At 41.0% G+C, this 13,969-nt stretch overlaps 2 protein-coding genes across 2 annotated transcripts in view; both read right to left on the bottom strand.

Annotated features, from left to right (window-relative positions):
- tgfbr2l (transforming growth factor beta receptor-like) overlaps positions 1-13,969 on the bottom strand; it is a 435,413-nt gene that overhangs the window by 67,941 nt on the left and 353,503 nt on the right. The window lies entirely within an intron of this gene.
- Positions 1-13,969, bottom strand: part of LOC120570023 (titin-like) — a 208,193-nt gene that overhangs the window by 46,613 nt on the left and 147,611 nt on the right. The window contains 10 exon segments of the mRNA XM_039818258.1: positions 1,631-1,757; positions 2,410-2,549; positions 3,397-3,666; positions 4,787-5,065; positions 5,205-5,600; positions 5,723-5,773; positions 6,310-7,917; positions 9,315-9,413; positions 9,525-9,638; positions 9,887-9,958. Of these exon segments, the coding sequence (XP_039674192.1) occupies positions 1,631-1,757; positions 2,410-2,549; positions 3,397-3,666; positions 4,787-5,065; positions 5,205-5,600; positions 5,723-5,773; positions 6,310-7,917; positions 9,315-9,413; positions 9,525-9,638; positions 9,887-9,958 (3,156 nt within the window).

Genomic DNA, 13,969 nt, shown 5'->3' with positions numbered 1-13,969 from the left:
TCACAGTAAAATCCATCTTGTCTGGCTCCAACCTAATGCGTTTGTGTCTGAACTACCAGCTAACTAAGCCAATTAGCGTCCGGTGAGGAGCTACTGGCAGCTATGGGCGTGGTTTAGGTGTGTGACGGCCGCTTCGATGGCGGACGTGATAGACGGATGGTTCATCTAATCACTTGCCAGGTATTTTTTGAAAGTGCCTTTCCTTTTGCATACAGTTTCCAATGACGACGTCTCAGATGGTTCTGTGTGAACAATCCATCTGGTGCATCAGGTTATGACAGTCTACCATGGATGTATTATAATAACTGGATAGCAGATCCCAAAAGGGCACATATTCAGTTCAGAAATGTTCCAGTTTGGGATAAATAAAGTCCATCTATCTGTCTTATCAATGGAGTTTCTTGCCAAAAAAGTTGCCTAATCTTCTGGGTTTCCTTCCGCCATGCCTGGCCCGGTGACTCTGCGCAGTAGTGTTTCTCCCGCAGGCCCAAAGACTTTACATTGTAGTTGCAATGTCACAGGTTTTTAAATCGATTTTCTCGGTTCAAGGGAAGTTTTTCAAATATAAAAAAGTCCATGGATTAAAAATTCATAATAGAAAGAGTCATAAGCAACCTTGTTTGCAGTTGGAGGTGTCCTATCAACTGTTTTACAGACGTCTCTTTTACAATGGTAGCACATGGGTAAAATGGCCCGCAGGGGAATTTTTCGTTGCAACACCGTGAGCGGTCACTGGAAAACATTGGCTGCTAGGCTGGGAGCTGTTCCTCCTGTATCCTACAGAAAACCTATTGGAGACATCTTCAGGTTGTGCAGGGCATCTTAAGATGAAATGACGTCAAATTGCATTAATTCTGCTTTGGAGAATGGCGTTTAAGGACTCCATTTGTTGAAGGCTAAATTGCTGTCATCAAGGAACACAGTCTTGCTGGTAACAAGGGATCTTCATGAGACATTCACCAAAAGTTTCGTCAACGGTAAAGGACCAGTCCATCATCTTCTCCGGTTCGCACCAAATTCTGACTTCAGTTTTATCAGGATGCATCAACTCTTCAGGATATTTTGTTTCTTCACTGGGGTTACCTTCTGTTTGAGACCATCACCTGCTATTCTAACGTTAAATCAAACAATTACTAAACTCTTTAATCTTTGCTAAATCTAAAGTGATTTCATGTCTGGTGGAATGACACATTCATGAACGCTGGTGTAACTAATAAACTGGCCACTGTGCATAGATTTAACATAAAACATTTAACCACAGATGGTACAAATATGGAAGACTTACAGTGAACATACTACGCACACAATGTAGAATCTGACAGAACAACAGACAGGTTTCCATTGGACAGGCAGACAAACAGATAGAACAAACACTGGACACCATTTTGACTATTTGAAATAGTTGGGATCCTTGGGTCCTTGTCTTCCTCGGCTGCATGAAGTCTCAAAGAATGGCGGAAATAATGAATATGACTCAATACCCCTATTAAATAAAGATCTAAGGTCCACGCTCACTTGCCATAAAGCTTTATTTTATTGCCTGTGGACCTTACGCCTTTATTTTTACAGCTAAAATCAACAATAACGGTACATTGTAGTTCCGATCCCGGATCCCAGGAGTTCTTCTTACCTTTGACATTGAGCATTGCGCTGGTTATGGCGTTCAGAGCCTGGTAGGACACTTCTCCGGCCTGATCCAACTGGCAGTTTTTCAGAGTGAGTCTACGCACCCCACGCTCCATTTGGATGTCGCACATCTGGAGAATACATTACAGTGCGTTAATATATAAAAAGTAGTGAACACGAACAAGGAAAAGTAGAAATACATGCATTAGGATTAGGGCTGTCAATCGATTCAAATATTTAATCGCAATTAATTGCATGATTGTCCATAATTAACTCGGTAACTAAATTAATCTGTTCTAAATGTACTTTAAAAGGGATTTTTTTTTTCAAGTTTTTAATGCTGAAGTGGTGTTTGAGACTGGACGTACTCCTGGGGTAACTCAGTTCACATGGACAGTACATGCAGGTAACTAGTCTTGAGGAGAGAACCATCTGCAAGTCTTAATATTTCCACCTAAAAAGTCTTCGAAAAAGTTGTAATATTTCCTGGAAATAGTCTCAATATATATACAAAAACGTCTTAGGGATGATGTGCAATAACTAGTACTTTTAGTATGTATATTTCTTTCTATTTATGATTGTATTCTTTTACTATTTATTTCTTGTCTTTTTAGATTTAGATTTGTTTACTGGGTGAACTGCTGCTAAGAATTTTGTACAATGACAAAAAAATCTTCTGATTCTGATTCTATGGAGGAAGGTCTCGCAATGCAAGACTCATTGTTGACAGCCCTCGTTAAGAATCATGTGACATTCTACAAAAACAAGTTGATCGAGTCGTACCGGGGATCTGGTCAAAACCTCTCCTTTGAGCTTCCATTCTCCAGGAACGTCATCCTCAGAGATCTCTGTCTCAAACTTGGCTTCTTCCTTCTCAACCACTTCAACGCTGGCCAGGGGCTTCAGGATCTCGGCCTCCCGTTCTGAGAAAGAAGTTGTATTAGTACTCATAAATACAAATGGCAGGTATTAAAGTATTTAAAGGTCCCATATTGTGAAAAGTGAGATTTTCTTGTCTTTTTTCATTATAAAGTAGGTCAGGGTGCTTTATTTATACTGTAGTGTAAGTATCAAAACGCTAAATCCACAGAGAAATGCACACAGCCCTTATTGAGAAACTGTGCCTTTAAATGAGCCATCAGGACTTCCATACGGTTGTGATGCCACAACTATACTATATATTGGTAGAAAGTAACGCTACAGTGGCGCTACAGTCATTCCCCGGCTACAAACACAGTGCAGAGATGCTGAGAGCACAGATGTGAAAGACCCAGAAACACTGATCAATCAGAGCAGTCTGGGCTTTTACAGTAGGAGGTCTTAAAGAGACAGATGCTAAAACTGAGCATTTCAGACTAAGGGTGAATACAGGTATATTCAGACAGTATGAGTAAAAAAAAATATATATTTTTTTGCATTAATTAACATTAAAGCATGTAGAATAAACCTCACACAAGGTAGGGGGGTCTTGTGTGAGGTTTATCGAATGTTTATGATGCATTGGATGACATATGTGATAGATGTATAGATGTACAGTACGCTTATGTTTTATGCATGTTTAATGTTTGTTAATTGTGTGTTTATGTGCGATGCGTCGCAATTTTGTTTTCTCTACCGCCCCAGACAAATTTCTCCTATAGGAGACAGGAGACATTTATCTTAAACATGTTTTAATAGAAACCCAAAACACAATTATGAACCTGAAAATGAGCATAATATGGGACCTTTAAGGGACTAAGGTTAAAATGAAGGTAAGTAGGGTAGAAAAACCTCCTAGTGTTAGCTTAGCGGTGTAGACACGTCCTTCCACCTCCATGGCATATTCTGCTACGTCATCAGGCTGACAGTTCTTGATGGTGAGCGTCAGCTCCTTTCCGTCCTTCTTGATCTCAACCTTGTCAGAAGGAGTGACCTCAGTCTCTCCTTTGAGCCACTTCCAGTTGGGAGTATCCTTGAAGAGCTCGCATTTAAATGTAGCGGCTGCCTTCGGTTTCACATGCTGGTCTCTCAGTGGTTTCACAATCCAGTCTTTGATTATTTCTGTTGGAGATGAACATTACTGAATCAGCGTCCATCATACCACTAAAGACACAACATGCCCCATTAATATACTAATTTTTTAACTAAAATGTAGTCTAAACCACAGCAGGTGAGCTAAAAATTGTGAAAAATGTCCATCCCAGTTTCTCAATGTCTAGGGTGATAGCTTTAAATATCTTGTTTTGTAAGTCCAAAACCCAAAGATGTTCAGTTTATTATGATATGAAACAGAAAAGAGCCGCAAATCTCCATATTTGAGAGGCTAAAAACTGCATTTTCTGTTATTTTTGCATGAAAAATTACTTTAATGATTAATCGATTATCAAAATAGTTGGCCATTGTTTTTTCTGTCGATCGACAAATCAATTAGTCGACTAATCGTTGCAGCTCTAGTTTAGTGAGACAATTTCAAGGTTCTTCTTAATCTGTGATTGCAGTGGGAAGGCATGAGGACATTTAGTGACATCTAGTTTTGAACTGGACACCGAGATGTATAATGTTCAGAACAACTAAAATATATTGTCATGTCATCAGCGTATAATGAAGTGATTATTTGTACGCTGAGGACATGATAATATATTTCAATTGTTCTGAACAACATTATACATCCACGAATGCTATTCCTGCCCTAATCTATCCCAGTACACAGCCCTTACAAAACAACAGTATTAATGTATGTTACTGCGTCTCGGAATATGTTTAATCAATGCGTTTCTCATGAACGGATTTGTATGATGTAGCAGGAAAATGTTTGCACACCAATTCGTATGATATCCTACAAAATAGGCAACCAGAGCTCCGTGAGATGTCGCCGTATCAGCGGCAGTTGGTAGTTGAGTTTACCCGACAAAAGATAACTTTGAGCCGGGTACAAGGCACCACAAGCTCCAAAAAGTGACCTTCATGAGGCAACGACATTTAAGTTTAGGAAAAAGATTGGGGTTTGGATTGAAACTCTGGAGGAATGAACACGCATTTCCTGATTGAAAGTCTTTTGTTTTCCCAAGGGAAGGGAACTCTGCTCCCTGGCTTGAAAGCCAGTTTGTTTTAGTACAAATACTTTGAAAAGAGTATTTGTACTAAATTTCAACAACCTGATTCAATATCCTCTTTTGCTTACCAATGATTTTGACACTTGTCGTAGTCTTTACATCCTCCTGATTGGCCACTTCGCACGTATAGACGCCAGTGTCCTCCTCAGTGGAGTTCTGGATGGTCACAGCGTGCTGCATACCAATGATATTGATCTGAACCTTGCCGGCCTTTTTCTTCAGGACTTCACCATTCCTCTTCCATATCACATCTCTTTCTTTGTTCAACTCACAGGTCATATACAGAGGCTGACCCTTCATAGCTGAAGTCTCTGGCTCTAGCTCTTTGATCCATTTCACAGGGAGCTCTGTGGGAAGATTAAAAAGGCAATGAGCAATTTGACATTGGTGTTTAACGTTTAAATAGGACCATGAGAGACTTCTGGTCTTCATGACACCAAGTATTTTTGGTGTTATTTTTAAGGCAGAAAAAAAAGATATAAATACCTTCAACAATGAGCTTGGCTGTGCATGATATTTCCTTGCCGGCATTCTTGGCGATACAGGTGTATTCACCAGTGTCGGACAACTGGACATCAATAATGTTCAACTTGCGATCTTTGCCGTCAGAAGTGAACTTGTGCTTGGGGCTCTCGCGTAGGTTACTGTCGCCTTTCATCCATGTTGTGATGGCGGTGGAAGGCGAGACCTCACACTCAAACATTGCAGACGAGCCGATAGACTCGGCTTCCTGCAACACAATGTCCTGAATCTTCTTAATGAACTTCAGAGGCACAGCTTTGAGTTTGAATCCTCCGAAAGGTTCCTCTGGTGGTGTGGGGCCTCTTCCACCAGGCTTCAGGCCGCGGCCCCGGCCTTCTCCAGGGGACGGGGTCTGCTTGGCTGAAAGACAAATTAAATGACAAATTGCCGTTTGAATTTCAAGAAGGATTCTGTGGCATAACGATACAGGATGTAGAACTTAACAGGGTTTTCTTACTGAGAATTCATGGCAACACACTTACGTTTCAGCCCTCTACCTCTACCTCTTCCTGCTTCTTCTGATGGTTGTCCCTCTGTTCAGAAAAACATCAAATGAATTTGCTGCACACACTGTAATCACATGTCAATGTATTCATAAACATGCCAGGCCTGGGAGATATGTAATGTCCACTCGAATGGATAGGGGATATGATAGTGATGGTAAATAAATGAAATTGAAACGAAAGCAGACAAAACAATGATGAATAATGTAAAATTGCTTTACAGCGATGTGGCATTTGAACCATGATGAGATGGAATAACGCACAAAAATGTAAAGATGAAGAACACATGTTGGACTGACGGGAATTACTTGATATTGAAATGGAAGACACACAAATGACATAACAGACATGACAGAATGAATGAATGAATATAAAGAGACAGTTTGACAAACAGAATGATAATTAACATAAACACAAGAAAAGAGATGGCATAAATCGCGTCATGATGAGGTAAAGCCGATTTAGATGGAGGCATGATGGTGGTAATGGGTAGAGATTATTCAGGGCATGAAGGAAGGGTTTTTCTCAGCCATCACCCAACGAGTTGGGGGCCGCCGCCTTCTCACCTCTCCTGGGCCCCCCTGGAACCTCCAGGGCACCTTCCTCTCCTTCGCCCTCCCAGTCTTCGGAGCCGTAACTCTCCCGGGGAACCAGCTCCCAGCCCCAGGCCTCTTCTTCCTCCTGCTCAACGTCTTCCTCCTCTTCGAATATCTCCTCCTCTGGCTGGGTGGCAACCTTCTTCATATGCACAGCTCCAGGAGAGACCTCCTTCACCAGGGGAAGTTTCCCTTTACCAGGCGTTACCGGTTCTGCAGCTTCCTCCTCAGGTGACAGCTTCTTTGGAGCCTTTTTGAGAGTCACAGCTTCAATAGAGTCTTTTGGTGAGACTGGTTTAGTAATCCTTTTGAGTTTGTCAACACTTGGCGTCTTTTCAACAGGGACTGTCTCTGCAACTTTAGGAGATGGAGTCTTTTTCAGCTCAACCTTCTTGAGTTGCTCCAAAGGCTTCAGAGCCACTTCTTTCTCCTCTTTCGCTTTAGGTGTGACTCCCTTCTTCAGCTGCAAAGGTTTGGGCTCCTCAGGAACCTTTTCAGGTTTCTTAACAGAAGGAGACACTGTCTTCTCTGCAGGAATTGCCTCTACCGCTTTTGGCTTCTCCGGCTTCTTCTCTGGAGCTTCTGGGACCTCTGGTTTCTTCGGTCTAGCCTCTGGCTCTCGTTCTTTTGGTTTTTCATCTGGACTTGTGCGACGGCGTTGCAGGTCATCGATTGGCTTCTTCTCTTTCTCCTCTGCTGGTTTCTTCTCCGGCTCTGCAGCCTCTTTGGAAGGTCTGGAGAAGGGCTTAAGCTTGACACTCTCTATCTCTTGTTCCTGTGTTGGGACTTTCTTCACCTTGGTGGGCGCTTTGACCTCCTCAGGCTCTTTCTCTGGAGTTTTCTTTTTATCTACAGTCTTTGGCATCTTTGCTGCTGGCTCCTTTACCTCGGGATGAGGTTTCTCAGGTATCTTGGGAGGTTCTTTGGTTTCCACCTCTTTGGGGATCCTGTCTAGCTTCTGGAAAGGCACAGTGTCCCGGTCTGGCCTATCCTTCTTGTCTTTCTCTGGTTCCTCAGCTGATTTAACAGGCTTTTCAAATGGTTTTAGTTTAACTGCCTCTGGTTCGACTTCATCTGAGGGCAGTTGTTTCACTTTCTTCAAGGCTGCACTAGGCGGGGCGGGTTCCCCTTCCTTTGGTGCTTTAGGAGCTTTCTTCAGAGAAATCTTATCTTCTGGTTTCTCATCTTTGGGAATGGGTTTCTGGCGGGTCCATGCTTCTTTAGGAGCTTCTTTCTTTTCCTCTTCCTTAGGCTTCACAGTTTCTGGCTTTTTCACCACATCTGCTTTCTCTCGAGGTTTCCTTTCCTCTGCAGTTCTCCTGGTGGCGACGGACACCTCGATAGCCTCTTCCCTGTGCACCAACTCCTCAACATTGAAGATCGTAGTCTTAGTGACCTTCTGAGGTTTCTCCTCTTCTTCAGTGTCTTTAGGTGGAACCGAAGGAATCTTCTTCAGTTTGATAATCTCCTGCTCCTCTTCCACTTCCTTTACGACTCTGGTTGTCTTCCTTAAAGTGGGAATCTCAAACGTCCCTTCCTCTTCAGTCTGAATTTTACCTTTTTTATGCAGAAGTATTTCTGAGGTAACAAAGGTTTGACATTACTTATGACACTTAACTTGACAACACAATTTGTACAAACACACAGACAAGAAAAGACAACTTCCACAGGATACAACAGAAAAAAATGTAGTATATTTTCACGCCATAATCCAATTCTGGATATTTCATTGGCTGCCTGACTGGGGTAGGTGTGCCATATCTGTCACAGGGCTCAAAGCGAAAATGAAACAGAGGGATGGGGTTTAGTCTGGAGACATGTGTCAATGGAAAAAGGCTGTATGAGAAGATCAGCGTTTCCTGAGCTAATTGACGTTTCTTCCTATCAAGTTTATGTTACGTTATGTCTGTGTTTTCAATGTATACTAAATGAACTGTGGACCGAGTGACAAAGGAAAGGATCGGGCAGGTCGAAAGCAGAGGGCTTGCTGACGAAGCAGCATGCCGGGGGGAGAGCAGCGGAAGGACACAAGGTAGGCCACAAACCCATTTTACCTTTTATTCTCACGGCCTAACAGTTAGCTCCTAGTATAAAATGTGCGAGCGCAACCCAGCTCTGTTGTAAAACCTAGACAAAACGAGAACGAGCAGTTCCAGGGTGGGTTATGCAGTGATAATATACATTTAAAATAATTTATTTTAAATCGTAATAAGTCAGTCAGAGCTAATTATTGGTCAACTCCCTGCTTCTTTTTAAAACGTAAGCATGAACCTAGTGTAGCTCTTAGATTTTGGGGAGCTGTAACAGAATCAGGAGGTGAACCTTTATAGCCGCTGAAAGTTGCTGTGTGCTGTACTGTATGTAAAATGAGGAGTAATCGGTGCTCCTACCTTTCTTGACTCCTCCCGGTGCTTGTACAGGACCCTTGGTTTCATCTAATACAGAAGTATAGTTCAGAAAGTTGTTAATTAGGCCACTTAATCAGTCATGAACAGTCAGAACACCTGTGAGAATTTGTCATCAAGCACATTCAGAAATATTAAATTCTCTAATACAGAATGTGGATGACACATGATAAAGTTGTGACTGAATAGCAAAGTAGTGCAATATCACATGATTTAGTTGGATGACAAGAAATTATGTCATACATAAAGACAAAGAGGTAAATGGAAGTTAAGTTGTGTCCAAGGACGTGCATGCTTTTGTTGGATGATTCAAGAAAAAACAAACAGGACACAACATGAAAAGACCATCAGCAAACACCACGGCGAAGGATTGTACTGCTGCTAATGGTCATATGGACCAGGATAAAACAGACTGACAAACCAATCAACATCAACATTGGAAACACTCAAGTGGGGGGGATATACAGTTAACATTTTCAGTGATGAAATAAGATGTGAAAAAGATGGAAAGAACTAAAAAACTTCCAACAAAGAGGATGTTTCAATCTCAAGTTTTTCAAATACCTTTACCTGTCTCAGGAGCTATGGTTTCTACCACGATTGGTTTTTCTTCTTCCACAACCTTCTTGGTTGGTTCTTCAGCCTTAACGGCAGGCTTTGGCTTGGTCACTTCAAGTATGAAAAAAGAGGTAATTGAAGTATTGTAAAGTTTCTCCAAAACACATTGTCTTTCTAAAAATGCACAAGCTTCTGGTATGATTTTTTTTTTTGTCTGGATACCTGGCTTTGTTTCTTCTTGTGGAGTGATTTTTTTCTCCAACTTCTTGGTTTTGTCAGTGACTTCAGGCCTTTTAGCAACTTCTTGAACTTTTACAGCAGGCTGCGGTTTGCTCTCTTCAAATACAAGGTATACAGGGCATTGAGCAGCAAGCTCTCCACAAACACTACAATCTAGATCTTAGAGCTTGTCACCAAAAAGAAGCAAAGTTCATGCAGTTCTATCTTGTTTTCTTTCCATATACTTCAGAATAAAGTTTCAAAGATTCATGAAAAGTGACATTCTTTTACGAATGCCTTCTGAAAACGCTCACACAGGAACATACAGACAAACACAAGAACACATTTAAAAGAGAAGTTGTTACCTTCTTGAGGAGCAGCTGGCTTTACCAGTGCTTCTTTGACTTGTGGTGGAGACTCCTTGTCCTTCACGGGAACTTGGAAATGAAATTATACGACAATCAGAACCTCACTAAGAATGATGGGGTGAGCACTGAACCATGCAAAGACAAACAACACAAAGAGAACAAAGAAGATCCACCATGGAAACATTCAAAGCTGGAAGACGTTTCCACAGATCTAACCTCATCTGTGGAAAACACTTTCTCTCGATGCACAAAGGTACAGTGTGACATAACGGACACCACAAACAGAATTAGAAAAAATGATGAGAAAAACTGTGGTGGTTTAGAGAAGAAACCAAGAGAGGCTGTCTCAGTCGACAGCAGGATGGTTCGTCACAATAAGCAAGAGGACAGTTTGTGCCCAAACAAAATGGGTGATATGACATGATATCCTCCTGCAATGATCACGACAAAGAGGTATGAAGCAAATAAATCCTTAAGAGGGTGATAACGAGGTGGTGCACAACGATGTTTGGTGCCCAGATCAAAAACACGTGCTCGGTGACACATAACATTTTTCCTTCTATACCTCTGGAAGATTCTTGAAGGGCGACATGTTCTTTCCCTTCTGGTTGCAAAGACAAAGCTCTTGTTTCAACGATGGACTGAAGCTCATGAGCTTCTTTATCCTTTCTGGTTATGGTTTCAACTTCCTGAGGAGGGATGTATTGGACGTCTGCTTTCAGACAAGACTGCTCGGCTTGTGATTCCAATTTCCTGGTGGCACCTTCTCCATACTCTGGAGAGTCTGTAGTCTTTTCCTGAACCATCTTTGGTTTGATTTTACCTGTTACTGAGGGTTGTCTGACTCTGAGCTTATGCAAAGGCATCACATCAATATCAGCTTTTGATACTGTCGTAGCAGGTTTGTATGTTTCAGAAATCTTTGCTTCATCAACTGTCTCTTTATACATTCCTTCAGATCTTTTCTCGGGTATAACTAACTGACCTTGTTGTATTTGTTCTTGTCCAATGGCTTTTATCTCTGGTTTTACTTTATCATGAAAATCTTTTATGATTTTGTCTTTTCCTATCATTGTTTCTGTCTCAATTTTCTTGGGTTTAGCCAATTTCAGTTGCATTTCCAGTGCATCTTGCTCTTTTGGTGTGGCCTCCAGCAGCCCTTCAACTTGTTCCTGTCTTATTTGCATTCCCTCGACAGAAGAAACTTTGGCAGCTTGGTCCCCAACAGGGACTGTTTTTGGCCTTCCTTCTTCATCCCTAAAGTCTTGTTCAGTTGACATACTAGTAGACATACTAATGTCCTCTTTTGTTGTGATTGTGCCTTTAAGAATTTCTCTTTTAGTCCGTTCTTCTGGTCCGTCAAATGTTATAAGTGATTCTTTAGATGTCACCTGAGTTGCAGGCGTTGATGCAACTTTTCTTTCAATGTGTTCCAGCTTTATTTTTGTTCCTTCAGTAGGACTGACTGTTGCTGTTTTATCTTTAACTGTGACTATCTTTGACTGAATTTCTTTTATTGTTACATCGGATTTATCACTTTCACGCATAATCTCTCCTACAGCTTCTCCAATACTTGAGTATTTGTCTGAAGTACCTTGGCCTTGCTGTAATACTTTAGCGGTCAACTTTTCTCTGGTTGTTTCAACTGGAGTAACTTTGGTAGTTTTGTCAGCAAGTATTTCAATCTCCGACTTGCTTACTTGCCCTTCTGTTTGATCTAACTTCTCTCTGTTATCGATTGTGGATTTGTCATTCTTTAAAAAAACATCTTCTGACTTGAACGCCTCCGATTTGTATGCCTCAGTTTTTCCTGATGTAATGTCCCGTACTAGATCGTCAGGGGAAATATACCTTTTTGGAGTGTCTAATATAATATCTTGTTCTCTCACAATCAATGGTTTTTCATATGCAACATCCATTACAGGTGTCCTTGAAGCTTTTCTTTCTATTTGTTCCAGCTTTGGTTCTACATTCGAAGAAACGCTAAGAAAACGGTTCTTAACTGTGTCGGTTTTAGACTGAATTCCTTCAACTGTAACCTGTCCTTGGTCTTTTAGGGGGTCTGGTTTCTTTGTACGATCATATTTAACTTCTTCATGTCTGGGTGAATGGTCTCTAACAACTACTGTTTTAGCATCTTCTCCTACCAATGTCTCTTGAGTCTTTTGGTGAGAAACAGCTGACGCTTCTGCCTTTTGTTGAGTTTGTTTCTGTTTTGTCATTGCATCGTCAACAAATTCCATTTTGTCCGTTTTAAATTGACTTATGACTTCTTTTAACTGTGTATCTTTATCTGTAATCTCTTGTCTTTCAGCTAAAACTGCCACCCTCTCCTTGTCGGACTCTGGACTTTGTGAATGTCTTGAAAGAGAAACCTTTCCGGATTCATAAACATCCTCTTTCCTTGATGCAATGTCTTTTACAAGCTTGTCAGGTATAATAAGTCTTTGGAGGATTTCTGATTTAACATCTCCTTCTGTCACTATCAGAGATCTTTCAGATGCAACCTCCATCACAGGTGCAACTGAAATTGTTCTTTCAACTTGTTCCTGTTTTGTTTCTGTTAGTTCAAATGGAGTAACGCTACCGTAATCATCTCTAACTGTAACGGTCTTGGACTGCACTTCTTCAAGGGGAATTCTTGTAACTTTGTCCAACTTCTGTCCTTCCTGTTTTAGGGATTTCTTTGACTGAGTGTCTTTAATCTCTGTGTCTGTCACAAGAGTCTTTATTTCAGTTTGCTTTTGTCTGGTTTTTATCTCTCCAGCTTGAAGAACTTTGGTGGTTTTATCCATTGCTGTAAGTATTTCTGGAGCTGCTTGCTCCACCAAAGACTGTTGATATGTTACTTCTGGTTTGGATGCAACTGAGGCCTTTCTTTCTATTTGTTCCTGTCTTTCAGGTAATTCGTCTATAAAGGGAGAAACCTTCTCTGTTTGATCTTGAACTAGGTCTACTTTTGACATAACTTGTTCAACTGTAATGTTGTCCATGTCCCTTAAAGACTCCTTTGTCTTTAGAGAAGCGTCATCTGACTTATAAATGTTCTCTTTTCTTGACATAATATCTCTTACTAGCTCGTCAGGTACGATATACCTTTGGAGAGTGTCTGATTTTACATTTCCTTCTGTCACTATCAGAGATCTTTCAGATGCAACCTCCATCACAGGTGCCAATGAAAACTTTATTTCAACTAGTTCCTGTTTTGTTTCTGTGACTTCAAATGGAGTAACGCTACCATATTCATTTTTTACTACGACCGTCTTGGACTGCACTTCTTCAAAGGAAGGTTTTGTACTTTTGCCTCTTTTTGAGAGGCTTTCCTCTTTTAGGGATTTCTTTGTCTGGACATCTTCAATTGTAAACTTCTGCCCTTCTGTTTTGGTTTCTTCTTTCTTTTGTGAAATGTGTGCCGACTCATCTGTCGCCTTGAAGGCATGTTTTTCCATCAGTGTGTCTGTTTTTGTGTCCTCCATTACAGGATAATCTGCTGTCTTTGTTTCTATTTGTGCCTGTCTGTTTTTCATCTCTTCAGCTGGACGAACTGTGGTGATTTTGTCCCTTACTGGAAGTTTTTCTACCAAAGTTTGTTCATGTGTTACTACTTCTGGCTTGGCTGCACCTGAAACCTTCCTCTTAGTTTCAGATTTCGCTGGTTTATCTTTAACAACAACTGTAATATCTTTGAAAGCATCTGATATAGCATCTCCATCTTCTGCTATCTGAGATACTTCAGATGCAACGTCAATCGCAGGTGCCACTGAAAACTTTCTTTCGATTTGTTTTGTCTTGACAGTTGGAGGGACTTTGCCAGTGTCCTCTATACTGGCTTCACCTGTAATCTTGTGAGGTTTTTGGGAAATGTCATCTCTTACTTCCATCTCAGGTATAATAACTTCTGCCTTTGTTTCAGTTTTTTCCTGCCTTGTTTTCTTCTCTTCAAGAGGAGCACCTTTGTCTGTTATGTCTCTCTTTGATTCTCCTTTTGACTGAATTCCTTCAACAATCTTTGCTGTTTTCTCTTCTCTCTTGGTCAGTGAGATTTCTTTCTCTGGATGAATGGTTTCAAACTGACTGATG

This window comes from Perca fluviatilis, chromosome 12 (genome assembly GCF_010015445.1).
Source record: "Perca fluviatilis chromosome 12, GENO_Pfluv_1.0, whole genome shotgun sequence".
NCBI classification, from domain to species: domain Eukaryota; kingdom Metazoa; phylum Chordata; class Actinopteri; order Perciformes; family Percidae; genus Perca; species Perca fluviatilis.
Note: the sequence above shows the minus strand (reverse complement) of the source record. Positions and strands in the feature narration are given on the sequence as shown.